The sequence below is a fragment of the Gallinula chloropus genome (genome assembly GCF_964237585.1).
Source record: "Gallinula chloropus genome assembly, chromosome: 3".
NCBI lineage: Eukaryota > Metazoa > Chordata > Aves > Gruiformes > Rallidae > Gallinula > Gallinula chloropus.
This window is the reverse complement of record NC_140087.1, coordinates 33,289,781-33,314,152: the sequence shown is the minus strand read 5'-3', so window position 1 is coordinate 33,314,152 and position 24,372 is coordinate 33,289,781. Positions and strand designations below refer to the sequence as shown.

General features: G+C 43.6%; 1 protein-coding gene across 2 annotated transcripts in view; it reads left to right on the top strand.

Annotated features, from left to right (window-relative positions):
• Positions 1-23,679, top strand: part of GRM1 (glutamate metabotropic receptor 1) — a gene marked incomplete at both ends in the record, with an annotated part of 179,475 nt that extends 155,796 nt beyond the window's left edge. The window contains one exon of one of the 2 annotated variants that reach the window (XM_084262542.1): positions 22,836-23,679. In XM_084262542.1, coding sequence (XP_084118668.1) covers positions 22,836-23,679 — 844 coding nt within the window. Of the gene's footprint in view, positions 1-12,179; positions 12,241-22,835 lie in introns of those variants that run through there. The other variant, XM_084262543.1, reaches the window with a different exon arrangement.
• Positions 23,680-24,372: the final 693 nt, after the last annotated feature.

Genomic DNA, 24,372 nt, shown 5'->3' with positions numbered 1-24,372 from the left:
CTTGCTGAGCTGCCATTTCATCTTGAGCAAGCCTTGCTGGCATGCCATGTTTCTCTGGGACTCATTTCACTTGGCGACTCACAGTCCAAAAAGGTTTTTGGACTCCTCAGCTCCTTCATTTTCAAAGCCTCCCACAGGCACACAGTGAGGGGAATTGTAGCATAAGTACGTGCAGAAGGCAGGACATTTTGTTTCACTGGGTTTTTTTTATGGTGGTGGGAGGAGGCAAATGCACAGTACAGCATGGCAAGAATTGGAGCTTCCAGAACCAGAGTGTAAATGTGCAGCGTGTTCAGTGGCAGTTGTACAAACGCAGATCTTTTACAGCCTCTTGCTTGCTCCAACTTAAGTGCCTTGTCTTAGGAAGAGATGCTCAGGAGTATTCCCTCTTCTAGCTTTCATGATTAAGGGCCTGGAGCATCTCCCCTGTGAGGAAAGGCTGAATTAACTGGGGCTGTTGAGCTTGAAAAAAGAAGGCTAAGAGGGCATCTTGTTAATGTTTATAAAGATCTGAAGTGTGGGAAACAAAGGAAAATAGCCAGGCTCTTTTCAGTTGTCTATAGAGACAGGACAAGGGGCAATGGACTCAAGTTGGAGCACAGGAAATTCCGCACCAACTTGTGGAAGAACTTTTTCACAGTGAAGGTGACAGAGCACTGGGACAGGCTACCCAGGGGGGTTGTGGAGTCTCCATCTCTGGAGATATTTAAGACCCTTCTGGATACCTGTCTGTGTGACCTGTTCTAGGGAACCTGCTTTATTAGCCTCGATCTCTGGAGGTCCCTTCTAACCCTACAATTTTGTGAATCTGTGAATTATGTTACTTACCCCATACAGCCAATATGTCTTCTTAAAGAAAAGGATTATGGAGGCAAGGGTGGAAGGGAAAGAAATGTGAACAGAAGACATAAAAACTCTTTTAATGTAAGTAAAACAATAGCTTTTGTCCTGACCTCTGCAGGTGAAAGTGTGTTGAATAGAACAAAACCAATATCAACCTGGCACAACCATGCAGGGAGTTTTTCACTCTGTCTAGCTGAAATGCTTCAAAAGATCTGAAACGAGAGTTAATAGAAAGTGCAGTGAGGATTAGTAATAACTGGTCACCACTGTACTTTCACCTATTAAAGAGAATACATTGCTTAACTCCTACACCTCAGGACACAAATCCAATCTAGGAAGTCTACAATACATTTAAGTACTTCCTTTGGTCCTAAATTGTGTCCCCCAGCCTGCAGCATGTAAGAATTATCTTGCTGTACAGATCACTGTCTGATGTAGTTTTATCTTTTTACAGCATTGCCACACCAGTATAGAGACAATCTCAGAATCTATTAGGAAATGGTAAACTAGGTTGCTTTGCAACTTAGAAGATTGATGCATTGGGTAAACTTCTCATGTCCTGTGATAGCACTGCATACCCAATAAGACACTCCCTTTATTTTTACTGTTACAGATTCCAATTTTACCAAATTCCACGGTGCTTTCAAGAAGGTCTTTAAACTTGCTGGGCCTGCATAGCCATCCTGCTGTGGCTTACCCCAGAGGGTGGAGGCATGTTATGGAAGAGAGTTTTGAAACAACATAAAGCTTGCGAGACCCTGCAAGTGGGACATAATATAAGGATTAAAATTAAAAAATAAAAAAGTGGGGGAAAAGTATACAGTACAGGTTAGATTGTTTATTTAAATAATTTCTTTGTCATTCTATGTCTGATCTCTCCAGTAACCTGCCAATAAGACGTTGGCATCAGACCTTGTTTTCGGTGCTGACTCAGTAAAGCAATTGCATCATGGGGTGCAAGGTGCAGTGCCGCCTGTGGCTGCATGGCTCCCAGCTCCATGTCAGGGCATGGGGCTCCCCAGCCGCAGGGCACTTGGTTCACCATTGCGCCCCAACCAGGGCATATCATGGAGGAGTCTGGCTCCTTCACAGTGTGTAAGGAGATGTGGCAGCTCTGGTGTGGTTCCCCAGTGCCGTAGCTGTCACAGGGAATCCAGGTGGCACCTTGCTCTGGCCTGACGCACCCCCTCATTGCAGGTCTCCCTGGCATTTGCACCGTAGCTTCTGCATGCAGTGTAGTCATAGCCCTTCACCGTTTTCTGAGGTTGCAATGCATCTTTTGGGAAGCATTTTGTATCCTCGCAAGGGTAGTTGAAGGTTTTAAAGCCAACTCCTCTCTCTCAGCAATTGGTACGTTTGCTGGCTTTGCTGGGTTATTCACTGGGCTTAAATTAATGATTTTGTGGACACATGGTGCTGTGACAGGTAACAGCTCTTACCCAGTCCTCTGGGGTATGCGTTGTGAATTTCAAATAAGAAAATTCAACAAACTCAGTCAAGCTGCTCAGTCCTTGTCAGTATATTGATTTAAGTGAATATTTAAAACTCCCAGAAGGCAGTTATATGTTTCCAGAGGGACTCTTACAGTTGGTGTTAAAGAATTGGAAAGTAAGGGAGTCTGAAACTTAATAATCCAACAGTCATTTCTTCTAGTCCTGCTGCAGGGTTGCCCATTAAATTTGAGCTATGTGATTATATCTGATATTGTCCTCTGTAGCCTTGAATTTGCATTTGTTTTAATAGATACAATGCACCAAAAACCCCACAAAATAGGTGACAGAGAACTCTGAGATGTCATTTCCTCACGTTATTTCTAGTTACTGAAATTAATACTAAAAATTATATTTATTTAAAACCCAAACATAGCAAAAGTGTATACTAAATCATATACCAAACTGTGTACCTGTGTATATACATATGCAGTATAACCAGTCTGGAAATAGACTTTTTCCTGCTAATAAGAAACAAGGGGCAAGGCTGCAAAAGGTACTGTAAGTTTTCCTTGCAAATTATCCCAGCTAAAGGGAGTCCCAGCACATGCACAACCAGTTCCTTGGCAAGCTGAGGAGAAGGTGCAGGGACAGATATCCAACATGGGTGGGACAGCTGTCATCAAATAAAAGCCAATAGGTTATGGGCAGTTTAAGCTTATTCATCTGTGTTGCCTTCTGTAAGCAAACAGAGGCTTTCCAAGTTTGCATTTAAGAGAAACAAGTGAGAAAAACAATGAGGTTCTGCTGCGGCCTCCCAGTAAGGGCAGTGGGGATAACCCATGCTCAGATACAACACAGGATACCGTACCTGCAGCTGGGTTCACCTCCAGACTTCTGCTGCTTTGTCACCAACCACAGCCACACATTACTTGGACAGTCCCTTTGGGTGAAAGGACTGTCATGTAAAATTTTACATAATTCCTCCCCTCCTTGGAAGTTCCCAGTCCAGGGCAGCTGCACGCTTCCTTTTCATGGGTATTCACAACTGCATTCTCCCAGGGGATTTTGACCGGACATAAACACAAGGAATGATCTCTGAGTGAAGCCTGATTCTTACCAAAGCACTCCCAGAAAACTCTGCTTTACAGCTCCCTCTCTTGTTTTGCTGCTCTTAAGATGCTGAATCACAAAACGTTTCACTCTGCGGGCACTGCTGTAGCACCAGGCAGCGTTGTATAATGAATCTCAATACTTAAACACAGCGATGCACAGATACACAGCTACATCAGAGGGAAGCCTCACAGTTATGTGTCACAATCTCTGCTTCTTGGCTGAAGGGAAGCAATCACAGCACTACAGAAATCCTGGGTAAGGCTAGTATTTTTCTTGGCATAAAACAGAGGAATAAGGACACCACTTGTAATCGAATTTCTTGCTTGGCTGGATCACTTCTTACGTTGCTTTGTATTGTTGTATTTTTATACATTATTTATTCCATTTTAATTCTGAAATGTAGCCATAGCAATCCAGTTAGGATGCTACAAAAATACACCAACCCAACAGTGAGCGATACAAACAACTGCATTCACATGGAGGTATAAGCAAGTGGTGTTTATCTGCGTAGCACAATCTTGTGTTGTTATGGTTGGAATTCTCGCTGTGAGAAAAATAAGGAAGAAATTGTCTCCTCTTAAGAGTGTCAGGTAAATAAATAGGTGTTGGAGGCTGCATCCAGATAAGCACCTAAAAACTGGCTATTTCCCTATATTACATGTAGAAGTCAGACTCCAGCTCTTGTAAGCACGTATTTAGGAAACAAAATACCAGAACCCACCAACCCACGTTTAAAGTGGGGAGTGGTCCAAAATATAATTTTAAATGCACTAACAGCCATTCCTTTATATAAATCAGCATTTTACAATTGAAATGGAATTAAAAAAACCCTCTATGATACAAGTGTTCAACAGGCTACTTTGGCATTTTTTAGGTCAAGAATGCATTTTACCTCCTTCCTGTCCTCAAAGGTGTGATGTTTCAGTCCTGTGCCTCAGTTATTCAACTCCTCTCAGCAGAAGGAAACGGAACCGTGACATTTTATGAACACATGATAATTCATGTACAAACACTCGCTAGAACAAACACACAGGATATTCTGTATGTGTTTATTCTGGAGGGATCTCTGAGCCAACATGTGACTACATTGAGCTACTTTAGAGGTGAACAAAAATTAGGTTACTGAAGGATATCTCTGATATTCTCTAGATAAGGATAAGGCTGTAAACCAGCACAAGCGCTATGCACATCGACAGTTAATACAGGGGGTTGTTTTTTTTTTCCTCAAATTAAGATGCAGACTGAAAAATATTCTTGGTTTGCCCTTAAAATTCAGTGCAAAGTTCCTATTTTGAAATGCAAAAGCACTGCTAATTTATTTAATCCTTTTTCATGCTTAGTTGCACACAAGCACATAAGTGCCCAGGAAGAGGACAGCACTCCTGGATGTTACCTCTTTTACTGACGTGAAAGGCATCTCCCATTCTTGCTTGTCCACTGAGGTCATCCCTGCCTGCAATGAGTGCTCTTCTTTGCCCAGGGATACCCCACATAGCAAAACATTGCAAGCCAAATTGCAGATGCTGAAAACGTGCTGAGAGAGCACCTGAATTTTAGGAAGACTTTGTAATTGATAGATGAATCACATTCCTGGAGGGATAGGACGGTCCATCTCTGTTAAGGGACTGTAGGTGTGTATGGTTTTCTACCTTGTTAGAAATTAAATTGTCTGAGCAGGGTTTTGTCCTGATTTTGTAGTGTTAGTCTCAGCCCAGTGCTGCTCTACATACCATTAGAGAAGTACCTTCACAGTCCTTGGTGGATGTCACTAGCATGTAGATTTTGCTTGCTGTGGGAAGAGACCTGCATGCTGCTCTGTCAGCTGATCAGGACCGTATTTTAGAGCAAATTTGTCAGGATGATGCCAAGGCACAAAGACGGGACTATCCTGACTTCTATCATCACTGTAAATTGGGGATGCTCTCTACTACTCTTCCCAATCCTAAGGAAGGTTAAAAACACCTCAGGCTAGCTCATGCTAGCATCTCCCCACTATTTGGCTTCCAGAGCTGGGAGTATTTTTGACAATGGGACTTCTACTAAACTTTGGAAACCAAAATCAAACATCTTCAGCTTATATATGCCCCAAGTGCATGAACTACTTTTGTCTCTGGCGATTTAAGATTTTGTAGAGAGAAGACTGAGTAATTTCAAAATATCAATCTTTTCTTCCTGCTTGAATTTGTCTATTTTTTATAGCTAGTACAGTTCGATTCTTTTTTCCACTTACCTTCTGATACTTGCAGCCAGAGCAGAGGTCTGACCACATTTATCCTCTTTTCTACCAATTATCAGCTCTGTGCCCCAAAGAATCTGAAAAGGCAAAAGCAGTATGACCAGGTCTTTGTTTGGCATTTTCAGATCCAGGTCTGGAAGTCTGAAGAAATAGTCTTTATGACAGATTTGACATCCACACTGAAGACATTCACTGTCACTAATAATCCTGGCTAACGACATAAATTGTGTTCTCTGCTATGCCAAAGGACTCTTAAAAAAACGCTTTAAGTGTGGGTTGGAAAGGAAAGTATGTTGTATCAATAGAACATCTGCCTCCACATTGAAGTTGTTAAAAGACTTTTTAATTTTGAAATAAATCAGCTAATTCTTCAGAGCATATATGTGCTCTGGCATTCAGCCTCCCACACCTGACAAGCATAGGTTAAAAGGCATTATCACTGTAAGCAGCAAACAATTGTGCAGGCTAGAAGTAATCACACAATTTGTCACTTTAAAGCCCACTTGAAAACTAAAAGCTCCATGTTTCTTATTACTCCATTATAAACAATTTACCATTTCTGGCTCACTGCTTCGGTTATCTCTCCTTCTCTGCTCTGTGGCTCTTCTTTTGTGGATGCAGGATGTGGTTTTCTTTCACCCAGTAAAATTAACCTTACAGAGAGGAAAAAAAAAAAGTGAATTACTGACTGTTGCATTGTCCTTGATCTATTTCTCAAGGTGAGATAAACATTAATGTCAGCACCGGAAAAAAGGTGTCCCTGCTGCCTTGGTTTGGGGAACAGGGCAAGAGTTGTCCCTCTCAGCAGCAAATCATTAGATTAGCTCATCTCTGTTGCAGTACCACAGCCAGAGATGTCAAGGCTGATCTTAAACTCAAGCGAAATGAGTGTCCCCTGATCTGAGTCTAGCAGCTCCTCGTTAGTTGGCTGCTTGATGGTGTTTGCCGTTTCAGTCTCATCAGTCCCAGGTACCCTTTGAGAATCACAGGCTCAGGTTAAATTCCCAATTGTAAGCTGCCTTCTAACTAGTATACCCTCATTCTCTTTCCCCAGCACTACTAATCTTTCCTCATCCTTAGCGTCTTACAGCCAGGAATATCTGCTCTTGCTGCTTTCTTAACGCTGTTATTAGTCTTCTGGCCATTTTTTTTTTTTTCACGGCACAAGTTGGATCATTTCAAGTGGTTTGGTTCAGCCTGTTTTGGCTGTCTTGCAAGCCTTGTATTCCCAGATCAAGGATTGTCTGGAAATTGGGACTGACTCCATATTACTCATTATTTTGCTCCCTAAAACCCCCAAGCCAGCCAAATAACCAGACAGCCAGCAGCACAATACCCAAAAAACCACCCAAACAAACTAGCAAGAAAGCAAATCCCAGAGTCTGTATAAAGCCCCATGTAAGGATTATCCACCTTAGTTAGAGAGCCACGGCAGCCCAGACAAAGGCAAAAAAGCTCAGCGAGCAGCTGAAGCACATGGGTGGTGGTATCCCCACCAAGCTGTGGGCCGAGAGGGCTGGGCCAGCAGATACTAACCCCAAGCCCAGGGGCTGATTAACACCGACAGCACACAGGGACAAGGCGGCAGCTCCACAATTGCCCTCGGCAGCTCATTGGTACGTGGTATGGGCTCATGGGGGTATAGTGGGTCCTCACATGTGCGGGCAGTTGGATCGTGCGTGTGGGCAGTATAGGCTCCCGTGGGGTGCAAAGTGTGGCCCCAGGGATCTCTGTACACCCCATGCAGTGAGAAGTCCTTCCTCCTTTACTTTCCTATATTGTCTGAAATGTAAAGTTACACACATTTCTTAATCCTTAGGGTTATATACGTTATCTCAAAAATCTCTCCTGCCACCTTCCTGGACAGCCAAGAGATTTGCCTGAGGCTGCTTTGGGCTATCATAGCCTGTAAATCCACAAATGCTTTAAGCTGCCCTGAGCCAGAAATGACACCCACAGCGTTCCTTTATGCCATGATGTCCCTGCAGTTATGCAGGGGCAAGAGCCTCAATGGCCATGCTGTGAGCTGCAGTGGAGGACTGATCTTTTTTCCCTTTTTATTCCTTCTCCCCCTTCCCCCCCTTCTCTTTGTGGTTTAGCTGTGACCTGGATTAGTTGTCCCTGTCATTCTCTGCCAGCTGACTGAGCAATTGCACCAAGGGTTGTGGTGGGGCGGAGGAATGGGTGGAGCAGGGGGGGTGTCCCCTGGGCACACATCTGGCTGCTACTTGCCGAGGGTGACCTGAAGTGCAGCCTTGGCTCTGTCTGCACCATGCAGCTCAGCGCAGCATCTTTCCAGACATCCTCCAGGGACTCCGCTCTCCTCGGTGACTGTGACCCTTCTGTCCTCTCCATCAGATGCTCACACCTCGGCAGAGAGGGTGTGTTGTGAAACCTCGCCTGCTCCTCAGTACTCCATGGGTGATAATTATCTGCACGTCTCACACTGCCAGGCAAGGGTCACTGACCCTATAACCTCTCTCTTATTTGCAGTGCTCTTTGTGCCACAGCACCTAACACTTTCTTTCTCTCCAATACCTGTCACTGTGCCACTGATTAGCATAATTAAGTTAAAACTCAGAGCAATTTTTTCCAACCATCACCCAGCTCGGAATTCAGGACTTGGGTTTTAAAAATGAATTTGTACTGGGAAATATGTTTAATTTCCCAACTTCATCTATTGGCTCAATGAAATATATTGCAGAAATCTTCTATCAGATCCTGGCTCATACAAAAAGTATTGAAAATTCAGCTCCTCTTCCTACTCTGGAAGGGACCAAAAAGAACATGGTCTTGCTTCTTTCATGTAGATACCTTTTGATCCTGCCATGACCACCATGCGTAAAAACTCATCTTTGAAGGACACAAACAGGAGATGAGCATGCTTCTGCCTAAGAAGATGCTACATTTAGAGAGACAAGAGGATTTGGTTGAGCACTTTCCTGATCTGGTTCCACATATAAAGCGTGCTTACCTCCCCAGCCACCTTGCACACTGGCTGAGGAGGTGAAAAGCAGGATAGAAAGTTTGTGGCATTGCTGAGCTGTTCCTTATGAGTGCAGAGGGCAGCCTGCCAGAATGTAGGAGCAGGAACTACTCTGGGATTTGACAGTAGTGTGCCACAGAGCACATGACACAAGGCTTCTCCTTTCCTGTATTAAAGGTAGGGGTTATACATGAGTTCTTAAAACCAGTGAATGATTCACTGTAAGTATCAGCAAGGCACTTGTCTTGAATTTCCTCCTCGCTTTCCTTTCTTCCTAATGTTATTGATGGTTGCTTCTTTCAGGTTAGGTTGTATAAAATCCACAGCTGTGTCCTTTTCTGTACGTTTTTGACTGTGGGGAATGTGAAAGCTTTTCTCAGAGCTTGGGCAGCATCTAGCATGGGGGATCTCTGACTGTAGCTTCAGATGATAGGTAGCACGTGTCCTGTCCTTTGGTTCTCTTGAACACCAGACAGATTCATTCAATTTGTGTCTGTTTGGGGAGTCTGGATGAGGAGAGAGTAATTCCAGATCAGAAGGTGAATGTTTCTAGTTTCATAGCTGTTCAGATATAAAACATTACAGATAGCAATTTACACTTGCCTACAATCCTGACACAGCTGTTTGCCTCGTGGGATGATTCATTTACACTTAAGAGAAAAAAATAGCGGCAAGAGTGACTGTTCCCTCAGATCCATTATATTCCTCACTGCGGATTTCAATAGGCCTGTTACCTACCCTGAGTGCTGAACGACTGGCTAGAAGCATTTTTCTGCTTCAAAGAACATAAAGTAAAGCAATTAATCCACTCTCTTCAGGAACCCTCTGCACTGCCACCCTGCTTCCTCTGCCAAGCTCCCTGTTACTGCACCCAGAGGCTCGTTAGAAAGCAGTTCCGACACTTCCATGATGGTATGCCAGGTCCTCGTACAAACGCACAGAAGATGCATCCTGCCCCTGGGCTCAGGATACAAATAAACATCCTTAACTCGGCAGCAATTACCCTTGAGAAGACTGCTCCCAAAACTACCCATTAATCCTCATGTTGTAAAGGCAGGCAGGCTACCTAATTTTTTTGGTAACCAGAGAAATGTATGTGAAGTTGCATCGCTGCATGCAAGGCTGGGAGGAAGAAGAGTGGATATATTGTCATAATTAATAATAGAAGGAAAAAGGAGAGGTACAGAGATCTGGGCACTGATTCTGAATCAGAGCTCTGCATAATTAACACACTATTAGTAAGACAAAGCAAGCCTACAAACGAATGCTTTAAAAGCATTTCTTATTATTCATGCAGTTGGCAACTTGACCATTGCAAAATAATTCACCGAAATACACTCAGCACACGCACTACATTTCCTGTGACACTAGAAATCCAAAGGTCTCTATAAATCCAAATCCAAATTCTACTGAAGCATGGATCTTGAAATTTAGAGCTGATTTCTGTAATGTATATGCTGGGTATCACCATATGAGGTTCTCACTTGACATTGACCAAAAGGCAGACCATTGCTTTGATAGAGCTTGACAGCATTTTAACAACAGCCTCCCACAGAACGCAAACCTGGCAAGGCATTTGGGGGTTGCATACTCTATTACTTGTGATATCTGTCTGTGATTTTGGCTGAGTGAGGGGCACAACTACAGTCCCAGTAAGAAAAGGGTTTGCTGTATTTCGAGCATCTTAGGAACCATTTTGGCCTGCCTGAGGAAGCAGGTCCTTTTCTCCCTTCCACAGGGGAAGATTTCATAATCAGATCTACAGATGCCCAAAGGCTGGATGGCGAAATGCTTTGAACTTATTCAGGAATATAACTGAAAAAGAAAAAATATAAAGCGGGTAAAACAAGGTATAAAACTGAGCAAGCCAGAAGTGACAGCAAACCGCAGTAGCTGAGAATAGTCTGTTGACTCAGAAAGACCCAGGTCCCAAGTAGTGCTCTGAAATAAGTGTCTTCCACCTTTTCCAGGGTCCTGGAGCAAATCTCTCCATGGCTGTGTGCCCTCTGTTCAGCATGCAGCATGGCACGTGTGCGAGACTTTTAGGACTGGCATTTTCTCTCTGATAATCAATTGCATGTTGCTACTTGATTTGTAAAATTAGTTCCTGTGGATGAATAAACTACTAATTTCTGACTTCAGACAAAGCAAACACAGGATGTAGAAAGCTCCTGTTCTGTCAGCAGGTAAAGAAAACTGGAGGTCTGTAGAAATGTTGGATATTCGGTTTAATCAGAAGTCTAATAATCTCTGTACTGTAACTTTAACAGGGTGTAGGAGAGAAAGCATGGTAGCTAAGTTCCTAATTATGATCTCCTTTAAATTGTCAAATCTCAGAGACCTCATTACACCTGGCAAGGAACTTAATTATTCTAGAGACTTCAAAGTGAGTAGGTTTACAAAATTGCTCAGCAGTATGTTTTATTTGTGTTTTATTCATAATAGTTCAGAAGTCATCTCCAGGCATCTACCTCTCCAAAATGGGTATGCATGTATTCTGTGTACATCATGCTGTGCTCCCATGCTTTAGTATGTGGTGAGAAGAATGGCTTGTTTGGCTCATTAGCAGCTGTACCGAGTCCGTACTACATGCACATACCACCCGTGAATCTGTTGTTTTGAGGTAAACAGAAGTCTGGCAAGCATGCACTATGATTGTTTGTTTGATGGGGAGAAATGCTGGATTTTGGTTTGCATTTTATTTGCAATACAATGACAACTTTTTTTTTTTCCAGAAACTCATTGATACATTCCATGTGCAAAAATACCCGAGATTTTTGTCAAAGCACGCGCGCGTGTGTTTATATTTTTATTGATACTGGGGAAGACAAGTGACAGTTTGCATCCACTTGGTAGGGTAAGAAAGAGGAGAAAAACTAAGCAGAAACTGTTTTATATTAATGGCCAAACCTGCTGCAATCCCTGTTGGAATTGCCATTGCAGATAGGGTGTCTAGGAGACTCTTCATGTTGTGTCTACCTCAATAAGACCAATGTTTCCCTGAGAAAAAAGCAGCACGTAGGATGTAATCACATCTAATGAAAGCTGGTGACTATTCAGCTAGAGCTAAAAATTGGAAAAAAGACAAGGAAACGTTTAGGAAAGCAGATCATGGGGATAAAAGAGAGAAAGGAAAAAGCAGGAGCTAACTGTGTATTAAAAACTCCACCAACAAAATGGTGATGATTTTGTAAATAAGATGCGAAAGGCAGATGCTCTTCTGTCATTATTTCACCCTGCGTTGAGAATACCAGGGGAGAAGTGACACTGACAGCTAAATGCGCAGCAGCCCTTGCCATCTGGTACGCAAAGTGCATAAGGGCTCAGCAGAGGAAGCAGGGGCAAACACCCTGAGAACCCATTTGAAACAAAATTGTGTTGGAGCCAAGGAGAAACCTGTGTGCAAGTCAAGGTGACTGGCCCAAAGAGCAAGAGGAGAAAAAATGGGAAAGCCCACAGCGGCCCTTAGGCGTAGGTGAGGGACAGGCACCCTATTGAGTGGTATAGCCACCATGTGTGCACATGTGTATAACCACTCACTGGGTGTCTTTTTCTTTTCAATCTTCAGGAAGAGGCAGCCAGAGTTCTCGCCCACCAGCCAGTGTCCGTCGGCACATGTGCAGCTTTGAAAAATCCCACACTGCAGTGAATGTGTAAGAGAAGCTGCATGACAAAGAGTGGTTTTACCCCTTGCTTTCTCTTTCTCATTGGTTTGATCATGTCTAATGATGGGACAAATGTGGTGCATGCCATTAAAGATGGGAAATTTGCTTATGTCCCCTGTTTTGCACAATGCCTTAATCTGATTGTCCAGATGTGATGAAGAGGACACCAAATAATTTTTTGAAGCTTTTTTTTTTTTTAAAGCCTTCAATTTTATTTATATATGTCTACAACTTTGCAAATACATCCTTTTTTGTACTAATTTTATCTTCTTTTTCCATTTAGCCAACTTTTTTTTTTTACAGTTTTGCATGGAGATGACATTATCCTGCGTGCTTTAAACAACAATCTAGTGTCTGTCTCACAGCAAGACAGCTTTGCTGTGCACAGCTCTTGCTTACTGTGCTTGTTAGTGAACTGCTGCTGCAGAGCCAGCAGATGGAACACAGAAAACACTGGTTTGGTGGGATTCTCAGAACAGGGAAATCAAGAGCAGGCCCATGTAAATAAACCCAGCAGAATCTGACCCAGGAATAAATAGTTGCCCTGAAGTATCTTTAAAGAATAAAAATGATTTCTTTTTTTCCCCCAGTTATAATTTCTGAAAGATACTGAGATTCAGAACGTTCTGTGTTCAGTGAACTGTAGCAAAGTTCAGCTTTTTGGAAACAAAAAGTGCAAATACTGCCCCTCTCTGAGCAAACACAAACCTTCTGGAGAAAACATGCTAACTGTTGCAGAAACAGAAAAGCCTTGCCTCATTTCTTCCAGGACAGATTTATGCTCGTTTCCATCTGATAAGCTGCAGATGTGAAACAGTCCCACTCCCTGCCGCAGGGAAGGTTGTGCAGCAACTAGGTGGAAAGCTGCTGGCAGTCTCCTGACACAGCATTTTGAGTGGTTCCATCTCTCTATGGCCAGAGATGCTGGTTTGGCTCCTCAAATCAGCAGCAAAGCATTCTAGCTCTGTGTACACTGCCATGCTACTTGTGGACAGGTAGCAACGATGTTAATTTAATCAAATATGTCCCTCTGATCTGCAGATCAGAAGAAATACATGCGATGCACTGTATATTTGGAGTAGTAGTGATGGTTTCGCAGGATCTGTGCAGCAACCAGATTTGCCAGCCTGAAAGGCAAGCTTCACAAAGCCAGTGTAAGGAGTAGTACAAATATTTTGTTATTAGCTTCCAGTTCAACAACAACGTGCCCTTCTTTTCTGATCTGGAGCAAGTGCTGCAGCTTCCCAGGGCACAGATCGCCAATTGTCTAGAAAGACTGATGATGCAGTGGTAGCCCAACACATGAGTACCAGTAGGAGGCAAAGAAAGGCGAATGCAACAACAGATTGTATTCAAAAAGCATGGGCAAAAGCTGTAAAACTCCTGAGCGCAGGGAAGGCTGCACCTCCTGCTTTTTGCATGGCAGCATTTGGGATTATTTTTTTTTCCAGAGTGTAAAAAAAATAAAAATCCTCATTTACATGAGCTCCTGAGAAACACCTCTGGTAGGACTTTAAACTCATCAATGGGACCTCAAAGGCCTGTGGCATCTGCACAGATAAGAAAGACTTCAAAAAACAGCAGAGCTCTTCAGACCTGTCAAGCATGAAAGCTGCTGTTTTGGCTTCTCCCCTCCGTCCCTACCCCTGAGGCTTCCCTCTCCTTTCAGCCAGGGCTTATGCTTACAAAAGCCTGGCAGTGATGTGGCCAGGAGAAGAGCATATTCCTCCACCAGTGATCTACTGCCCAAGCTCCCTGTGGCCACGCACTCTGGGCTGAGCAATAGGCATGTGTCCATCCTATCACCAGGTGCCCATCACCACTGCCTGGACTCGTGCCTGAGCCTCAGTCACCAGAACTGCAGCAGTTTGCAAATCTGGATTTTCCTGAGGAAGCCCCACTTCCCTACCCCAAGATGCTAGAAATCACCACAGGTGCTATGGTTTCCCTCACCTTCCAGCTATAAATGAATAGATGTAGGGATTTGAAACTCTCTGGTGTTTGATATACACAATACTAAGCATCAATCATTCTGCTAATGTTGATCGTCATTCTCTGTGTGGTCCTGGAGATGGCTAGAAAGGCAGAATCATCAAAACATAGACTAATAAAAATTTGCTATCCTATTAAAGAAACAAAACAAAACAAAAAACAATCAGAAACATCAGCTTTGAGTTTCAGGGCTCTTTTCTTCTGAAGCTGCATATTTGTTACCATGGAAACTTCCAGCTACACCCAGAAAACCCACAGGCTTTACTAGCTGCTTTATCTGCTGCAGCATATTAGGGAGAGCTGTATATTACTAACGATGGGCCCCATGACTAAGCTTCCTGTGGCAACTGGGTTAAGTGTGCAAGCAAAATGCTGGCATGTTAAGGCAAGTCTGATGGCTCTATGAGTACTGTAAAAACTGTTGGGTGCTTATTTAATTTTCAAGTATACCAGAGAATCTCACACATTATAATGGGAGAAAGACCTCCTTGACTGTTGACTGCTACTGCAAGGGCTGCACACTTTTCAGCAGCAAATACACAGAGCAACAGGCTTTTACCAGTTCATTAGGAATTCATTCCTGCTCTGATACATCTATTGACTAGGAGATATCTTGGACTTTCAGTATAATTCTTCCCTTTTATAATTTAATCTAGGGCTCTCAGTCGTGCATCTTTCTATATGCTATGTGAAATACCTTTCAGCCTTGGTGCTAATGCTTTTCAGATGTCTGAAATCAAACTGAATATATTCAATTATTTTTGCTATCTCTCATGCACACTCTTCTCTGTCCCAAATGATTTTGGTTGTTTGTTGGGTTGGGTTTTTTTGCTATTCTGTGTACAGCTTCCAGTTTGTCAATATCTTCCTGGTAAAAAACCCGGTGCCCCAAATCATTTTCCATCAGAACCACAGAGGATTGCAGAAAGCAAGGACAAACCTCCAACTGTCTTAATCGCTATTAAACTGCATCCACAGGAAAGACCTTCTAATCTCTGTACCATGGTGTGATGCTTTTGAGTGGGGAACACAGAATTCATGGGCTGGTTTTGTGGCTTTAAGATATTCAAAAGTCATTAATTAGCGTCTCTTATTCAACAGTAGCTCAAGATCTTTTTCAATAGTATTTCATTTGATGCAGTGTTTTTGAAGGTTGTTGATCTTCACAGCCTTCCAGCCCTACACACTATTTTGTTTTAGTTGCACCCACCTACACTTTTCCTAAATTCATGTCATTCTATCATTTTCTTCCCATGTTTCTGAGCTTTCCAGGGCCCTTTGCTCAACACATTGTAATTTGCAGTTTTCAGGTTCTATTAGCTCTGCTCCTTTTCGGGCCTGTCTGAATAAATGCCTCAGTTCAGGTATGTTGTTGGCTGCACTGTCGTATACATTTATTCCAATGCGCAGCATGAGAGACACCTCCAGATAACGCAAATGTGCTTCTCCATTGATACCAGAGGTTCTATGACGATTTACACCATGCTTTTCCTGTCCACTAACTTTAAAATCCTTAAAACAATTACAAAGGCGATCCAGTAGGATGTATTCAGTCTGAATGTTTAGTGGTGCTTACATATCGAAGACAACAGATTCGAAATCTGTCCCCATGTAAGAGCACTTTTTAACTCCACTTTGATTTGCAGGTTTCTGATCTTCATTTCTTGAACTCTGGAAGAATTTACTTGCTATTTGAGATGCACTGTTTATTATCCTGAACTTTGTCTGATCTATTATGGCAAGCTGTTTTCTCCAAGCAATGCATTGGCTATTTGGTATTTTTTTCAAAATGCATAATGACGAGTTTGCGAGCTGCAATGCTGCTTTGCACTTTTGAGGACACTGGCATAATGTCAAAGCCAACAGACTACAAGCAGATTGCAAATATATTTCTCCAAATTATTTGTACTAACTTGTTTTGAAGCAGTTTGTTATAGCAAAATGCTCTGGTGAAACAAGAATTTCTTCATTAAAAATTAGAACATTTCTCACCTCCCCCCCCAAATTTACAGTTGCATGAAAGTGCTTATGTACATACACGTAATTATTAAGGTCCAAACTTAATATTATTTCATGATATTTTCTGTATCTCACCCCCTGGATTTGGTAGAACTTCCCTGCCCTGGAACCAGGTATGAGCCTAGCAGCAATCCAGTTCCACGGCAGCAAGAGTATAAAGTGGCAATCCCCACTTCTGGCTCCTGCTGTCCCTGTCTGGGTGTCCAGGGCATAGAGATCATGGGGAGGAGCTGGCACCCTCTGATCCTGCCCTGGGGATCTGATCTCAACCTGGGGATGCTGTGGATGGCAACCAGGACCACGTCACAGCATATTCTGGCTAGACATAGCTACTGCATCCACATTACAGTCTGCATATTAGCATTTCAATTCAAAGTAAGAAAAGAAAAATCAATTAAAAAATCAGTTATCAATAGGGTTGATGTACATTAGAAAGCTTATGGGTAGCTCAGATCAAAGTAATGTTTAACTTCTACAGCAGAATAACTAGTGAAGGGAGTAACTAGGTTGGCATAAGCTAGTGGAAAGGTGGAAGGCTGGAAAGGTGGCTTTGGGTTTCTGCTCACCACAAAAACACCAAACCTCATCAGGTTCTGCCCTTGTGAGACAGCCTGACAGCATTATGTTTCCTTGTATTTTGTGTAGCTGTTTCTACCATACATTTAAAGCAGCTCTCTAATTTACATAGAACATTGTGTCCCATGCCCAAGGCATTTTTTCTTTTTTAAAAAAAAAGGGGGGAGGGACAAGGGAAAGTTAGTTTAGTAATTTAAATTTCCAGAAACACCAGTGGGAGGTTAAACTTTGCTGTAATTATACAGCACCACAGAAAGCACTGGAGGCACACTGTGCGAAATGTTGTAAGGTCCTCATCACTGAGACAGAGATTACAGTGGAGATGGACTAAGGCTGCACTTTCTTTGTGACCGTTTTTTTTAGGTGATAAAAACTGATACTCATCAGGCAAAATCCTGAGTGTACACCGGGTTTAGAACCCCAGAGACTGGGGTCAACAATGGTTCTTTCCATCTCGTGTGAGTTACAGAGAGGTTAAACCTGGGTTAGCAAAAGACGTGAGTCCCTGGACACCGTGCTCTAAAAATTAGGTGTGCAGGAAAATGCTAACCAGGCTAGCCTGCTCTGCTAGTGAGAGGCAGGGTTGACTGCTGCAGCCCCAAGAGGAGGGTCCTGTTAGGCACAGGGAGGTTTCACTACCCTGGATTAAAAGCAGTTCACTCCCTTAATCAAATTTTGTGCCCCAGTGGCCTTACTGAAATGGAGACAATAATGGAAGAGACCCCGGAGACACCAGCAAAGCTCCTGCAGTGTGCTGCACTGCAGGTACCAGCCTTGAATTTTAAGCTTGTTAGCTTTGGTCCTGGGAATTTGAGGCTGCAGCCGGACACAGTTTTGCTCAGGCTCATTACTGCTTTGTACATGACTGCAAGGTTGGAGAGCACTTGTGGATGGCTCACTGCCTTTCTGTGGGCAGGGCAGAAATTCTTCTCCCTGCTTCTCTAGGAAAGCATCCATCAGCAACTGCTGTTTGGGCTGAGAAAGGTTTTCTCAAGTGCACAGCTTTTGGATGGAGCCTTTCCTTCACTCTGCTTCCCTGCTGCCTCCCACCTCTGTGTAAGTGCTCAGGGACAGGACTGCATGCGCTGCTTTCTGGAGCTCGCTTGTCAGGTGTCTGGGAATGGTGCCTTGCTCTGTGAAGGTGGGAGCATCACTTGTTGACTGGGCAGTACCCAACCCTGACCTCAGCTGGTTGCTGAATAAGATAGTTCAGAGTTTGGTTTGGACCTAATTTTTGCTGACAAAGCTGATAAAGCCTTCTCAGGTTGTATTAAGTGTTCATTCCTAAGATTTTTAGCTTCATAGAAGGGACCACTAAGTCATCCCAATGCTTTCTACTGTCTGTGGCATTTCAGTTACTATAGGAGTAACCTACAAGGAGGTAGGTTTGGCCAAGGTATCAGTCTGAAAATGGAAGAACATGTATCACTTCTTTTATAACCTCTTCTACTGGTCTGTTGCCTTTGATGCTCTGAAAAAATCCAACAGCTGTATTTCATAAATCTGTGCTCTAAATGTTGTCCCGCACCACCAGACCTGGCCCAAATGACTGTACCCCCCAACTCAGCAAGCTTAAGATGTTCCCTCAGCTCATGGCCACTTAGACAAGATAACAGACCATAATTCTGGCATCCTAAGGGGATGAAACAGGATGAACTCTAACTGATTAAGTAATGTCCCTTTCTTTTTAACTGGAGGGGTTCTTTCTCAAGCACTTTGCCTTTCTGCATCTTCAAGGTGCTTCACTCTGTCAGTGACAAGCACGACATCAGATAAGGAGCCATTTCCCAGCATGTCAGTTCCTAAAGTTAACCTCATCAGCACACATATCACTCTGATGGACAATTTCATGTGGTATCAATGAGGGATTGTTATACATAAAACATTCAAGGCAAAAAAGACAAAGGTTCAGGCACAAAGGACTGAAAGTTCATCTAATTCTCTGCGTTCTGGATCTCAGGCTGTATCTTTGCTGGCAAGAGGATGAGAGCGCTGCACAGACTAGATTACCTTACACCCCTGGAGCAATCATCTTCCACCTCAGGAACATTCAACCTCTAAGACATAAAGAAACCTTTGCTATCCAGTGTCTGTTGTAAGACATCTTCAGGACCTTGGTGTGTGTGGAGAAATCACCTGTTGTGGCATGCTGAGACCCAACATTGTTCCCAGGAAACCAACAAGACACTGGCAGGAGCCGGACTCTGTTCTTAGCTTGTGACTGGACTTGAATCTGGGGCACTCTTAGTCACAAACAAGAGCAGGATTTTTGGGCAGCTGGAGATACCTAACAACAAATAGTAAGCCACCTAACAAGCTGTAGGCGTGTCCTACAGCTGGGCAGGACTATTTTAGACCACAGACTCAGATTTGGTTGCATCAATTCTTTTAAAAACTTTCTGCAAGTAACTGTGTAAGTCTGAAGTTGTTTTCCAGCTTGTTCAGTGTCTATAATTATCACATGTAAGTACCTGAAAATGACTGCCCCAGAGTCATGCAGAGAGTACGTTGTAAGGATGGATGCATGTGTTAAAAACAACACTCTGAATTACAAAATAGTGACCAATCTGCTTGTGAATCCCATAAAAATTCACACAGGAAATGTACTTAGGTCTATTCCCCCAAAATACAACCCCCTAAAAAAGCTCTGTTGGAAACTGAGAAACACCAGCTACATTCAATGTATGGCCTTGCCTATAAAGTAAGCCTGTCTTAATGTATTGAGAGGATATCCAAGAACTCGTATGAACATTGAAGAAATAGTACTCGGTGTATTACACTGGGTGTGCCCAACTGCAAACCTAAAGATCCCTTAAGACTCCAAGGAGTTCACTTCTAGGCAGTAAGTATGAAGTCTACATACTATGGGAAATTGTCTGTCTCACCTCTTAACTATGCAAGTGAACATCATGTTTGCAATGCCTCAACTGCAATCTGTTTTGGTGCCGTCTCCTGCCTTTGCATGGAAAAATCATCCCTGCTCCCATTATACCAGGCAGATTATTTTGATCTTCACCTTATCCAACAGATGCTTCCTTCAAAAAAGGTAGTGACAGTCACTTAGTGAACGGTGACCATGCATCCCACACGCAGTCAGAATTGTCATCGTTGCTTTGCACAAGTGAGTCGATTCCTATCTCACCAAGATGCAGTTCAGGTCTGAGCTTTTCCAGGCCCATCTTTGCTTTTTGGCTAAATGTCAATTAATACCATTCAAGATGTCATGAAACCAGGATAACAAACATTTTTCTTGCATGTTAATTGTTAATTCTGCCTGACTGTGTTGATCTCGGTGTGGCTCCCTACCAGCTGCCCAGCAAAACAGAGCCCAAGTATTTCTTTGACAGTCTTGTGACCCTGTCTCAAACATGACTTGCTACCAGAGTAACAGTGCATGGACTCAGTGAGGAGAGCAAGGTGAGGGAAAGAGCTGGAACGAGAGACTGAGGAGCACAGTATCGGAAAAGAGAGATTTCCCAGACTGACCCCACAGAGAGCCACTGTGGCTTTGTAAAACTATGTGTCAGAAGGACATGGGAGCAGTGAGGCCTGCCAAGCAGAGGCAAGGTACTTTGTCAACACCAGCGTTCCCTGTACAGCAGCTTGGTAACAGACAAATCCTGGTTAAGTGGTTTGTTCACATTTGGGTATCGCAGTCCTGGCACAGTCTGATTTAAGTGTTGCTGGCCATTGACTTGGGCTCGGTGAAGTTCATTACAGAGAGTGCTACAGAAGAAAGAAGTCAGAAGAGCAGACTTGGAGAGTGAGGGGGAGGAAAATGAACTGAATAGGAGGAAGATCTGAAGACAGAGGTAGTGAGTTCCTTAAAATAGCAATGCTTGCTTTTGATGCAAAATACAAAATCTTGGGAACAAAATGAGATAGAGGCTAAACAGATGGTGTGAGGAGGGATTCAAAAGTGAGATGACGCACCAGAGCTAGATATGAAGAAGTAAATGATGCAGAAGTGGACTTAGTGTAAAAGACAGCAGATAATCATCATGTGTTTTTCAGAAAAGCCCTTTGCAGTATTTGTAAGCTGTAACATCAGCAAAACACAACATGAGAGCACTTGACTTATTTTCCTCTCTACAAGAAAAGACTTGTTTTGAAGTCAAAGCAGACAAAATGAGTTTCTGTGTGAAGAGCTTGTAGAGCTTGGTATGTTAAAATATTACTTTAAAAATCTTTCACGCCCAACAGTTACATTAATTTGCTTATCTCTATAGCACTTCCAAAAAATGTTGTATCACAGATTGTTTTGATCGAAATGGGAATGCTTCTAAACCTCCATTCTTATCTCTTCATTGAACACTATATATAGAGGTTTCATTCTTCAGCTGGGAACTTGCCATTTTTTCCCTTTAGGTTAAAGCTCTAAATCCGAACAGCTCCAGGACCTACCAACTACGTGCTTTGGGGAGTTATGAATTTTTTAGGTTGGCCTGATCTTGTGAGCCAGTTCCCACAGAGGTGGTGAGTCACAGGTCTAATGCTTGGAGTTTGGAGCTGGAGATGAACTTCCCAGCTTGGATCCATCTTAAATTATTTCTTTTTCTCCAGGAATATTTACTGCTCAGCAAAAATATGCCACGCCGTCGTGTACATTTCCCTTCCTTTTGCCTGATTTACAACATTATCTCCATTGTACCAGTTTCTTCCAGCTATTATCACAAAGTCAGTTGTTTTTGGTTTTGTTTTTTTTTTACAAAATTCAACTGGTAATTATTTACTCCCTGAAAGAGAAGCGCGGGAGTCTGAATGAGGAAAAGCAAAATCCTCAGAACAGTTTTTCAGGCTGTATGTAAGGGAAGAAATCTCCCCTGGTGTGCGCAGTAGCAGGAGGTAACACTGCTGTGCCAGCCTCCCACCCAGATTGCCTCCCACCTGCATCGCAATCACAGGCACTGAAATGTAATCCTTTGTTTGCTTCTGCCTCCTGAGGGATAAAACCCTGAGATAAGGTCGCTTTGCATAAATCATCTCAGAAATTCTCTCTGGTCTCTGGTTTCCACCCAGGTGATGGATGTCATAATTTGTAAATGATCCCAACCTGCAATTAAACAATTGCTCAGCTCCCTGTCCCACCAGTTGCTAATGAGATACCACTCTGCTTTGAGTGCTGTTCCCCGCAAAGGTACAGGGCAATGCAAAAACAACCCAACTATACACTTTCTCAGGGACAGACTTGACCCTCAAGCCCTCCTTGCTCAGCCAAACAGCCCTGCGTTTTGATGGGATCCAGCCCGCGTGCAGAGTTGGAGGGTTCAACTCGTCTTGATCATGTCGCTGCTTGTTCCTTCACCCACATAAACCAAATGTTTTCAATCCCAGCATTTTATCACGGTTTGTAAATAATAGTCACTCAGGAAGAAGTGCATTTGCCTCCTACCTGATGGAGGCCCTGGGAGTCCTTCATTTCTGTAATAGCTAATCTGTTCCTAAGTGCAAAGGGGGAGGCAGGAATGAAAAGGAAAAGGGGTTAGTAACAATTCCTCCCCCTACCCAGAGTGCCAAAGGCTGTGGGTTGTTTTTCTTCCAACAGTTTGGAAATATTTCCTATAAGCTGTAAATCAGGCTTAATTAAAGCTCTTCCTGTGACTTTTTCCCTCTCTTTTTCCTTGCCCCACCTGCAAGGTGGGGTGAGCAAACCTAGGTACAAAATGATGTGGTTAAAGCCCTCAAAACAATGTCAGCTCTCCCAGAGCCCTTGCTATGGGCTAGGCTTTCTAGGCTGGCTGTGGGGTGGATAACCAGCGGGGAGTAATTGCCTTTGGATGAAAATCACAGTAATTGCTGCTGTTAAAAGACTCTTCTTTCCTTCTGTAGTATTTCCGGGATGACACGAAGAACTGGAGGGGGGAAGCTTATTAATGAGGCAAAGCAATCAGTATTTTTGTAGGCTTGTTTGTTATACTGCCTGTGTCTACGTAATCTAAATGCAAATAAACCCATCTTTATTTTATTCATAGTTCTAATGGAAAGTCTGTGTCATGGTCTGAACCAGGTGGAAGACAAGCTCCCAAGGGGGAACACATGTGGCACAGACTCTCAGTGCACGTGAAGAGCCAGGAGACAGGGTGCAATCAGACAGCGGTGATCAAACCCCTCACTAAAAGCTACCACGGCCAAAGCAAGAGCCTGACTTTTACTGACATCAGCAGTAAGACTCTGTACAATGTGGTGGAGGAAGAAGATAGAGAGCCTGTTCGCCTCAACCAGCCCTGCAGCCCCTCCATGGTGGTGCACAGGCGGGTGGCAACGACCCCCCCGCTGCAGGACACAGCAGAGGAGACCCACCTCTTCTTATCTGAGCAGCCCCCCAAGACCCTGCCCCTGCAGCCGCAGTCTCTCATGGACCAGCTGCAAGGAGTGGTTAACAAGTTTGCCACTGGCATCCCCGACTTCAACGCCGTCCTCCCTGCACCCAGTCTGGGGAATGGCGTGCGGCCTCCCTACCAGCCTCCCCCGCCACAGCAGCTGCCCCTGCCACCTCTCCAGGTGTCTGCCTTCAGCGAAGAGCCCCTGTCTCCTCCAGCTGAGGAAGCAGAGAGCGAGAAGCTGAAGCTCATTCAGGAATACGTCTATGAGAAGAACCCAGAGGAAGACGAGGATGATGAGGAGCCAGCAACCAGCAAACTAACTCTGGAAGACTCTCCAGCGCTAACACCCCCGTCCCCTTTCCGGGATTCAGTGGCTTCGGGTAGCTCTGTGCCCAGCTCTCCCGTCTCAGAATCGGTGCTCTGCACCCCCCCAGACGTGACCTATGCCTCTGTCATCCTGAGGGATTATAAGCAAAGCTCATCCACCCTGTAGTCGCTGCAAGAGACAAGACGAGAAAGACTTTGGCAGCTGCCTGCTGGGAGGTCCTGGGGAGACAAGACTCCCAGGGCTGGGGGAAGAGAGAACAGATAACAAAGTCACATATGACAGGGAAAAAACTTCATCCTGCACTTAAATAAAAGGGAAGAAAAAGAAAAAAATCCATTCTGAGGGCTCAAAATTCTCTAGCTGTTAAAAATAAAGATACTGTATTTTGAGAAAATGATAGGAAACCATAACAAAGCACAAACCCGAGAGACAACTTCTATAGCAAAAAAATTAATAAACACACAGGAAAAACAAAAATCACATTTAGTCACACCCTCTCTTGGCAATGCTTGAAAAGGACTATGGGAAGTGTGACCTGGAGAAGACATTAGCATGTCTCATGACTGCTATCTGTCTGCTATGGAAGCAGCACACCCAGGAGCTGGAAGGGCAGAGTGTGGTGAGGAGGGACGAAGCGACTTGTATATGAGACATATATGCATAAATATTTTTTCCTGCTTTCTATAGGTGGCATAACTGCGTGATGTGTTTTGGGGGAGAGGAGCTGAGATAATGTGAAAGAACATGGCTCTTACTGACTTTTGTCTGATCAACTTGTTCTTCATTCTAGGCTGCTTTTTGAGGGATCTGGGCTTTTTTTAACACTGACTGTGAACAGGGTGAGAAATGTGATCAAGT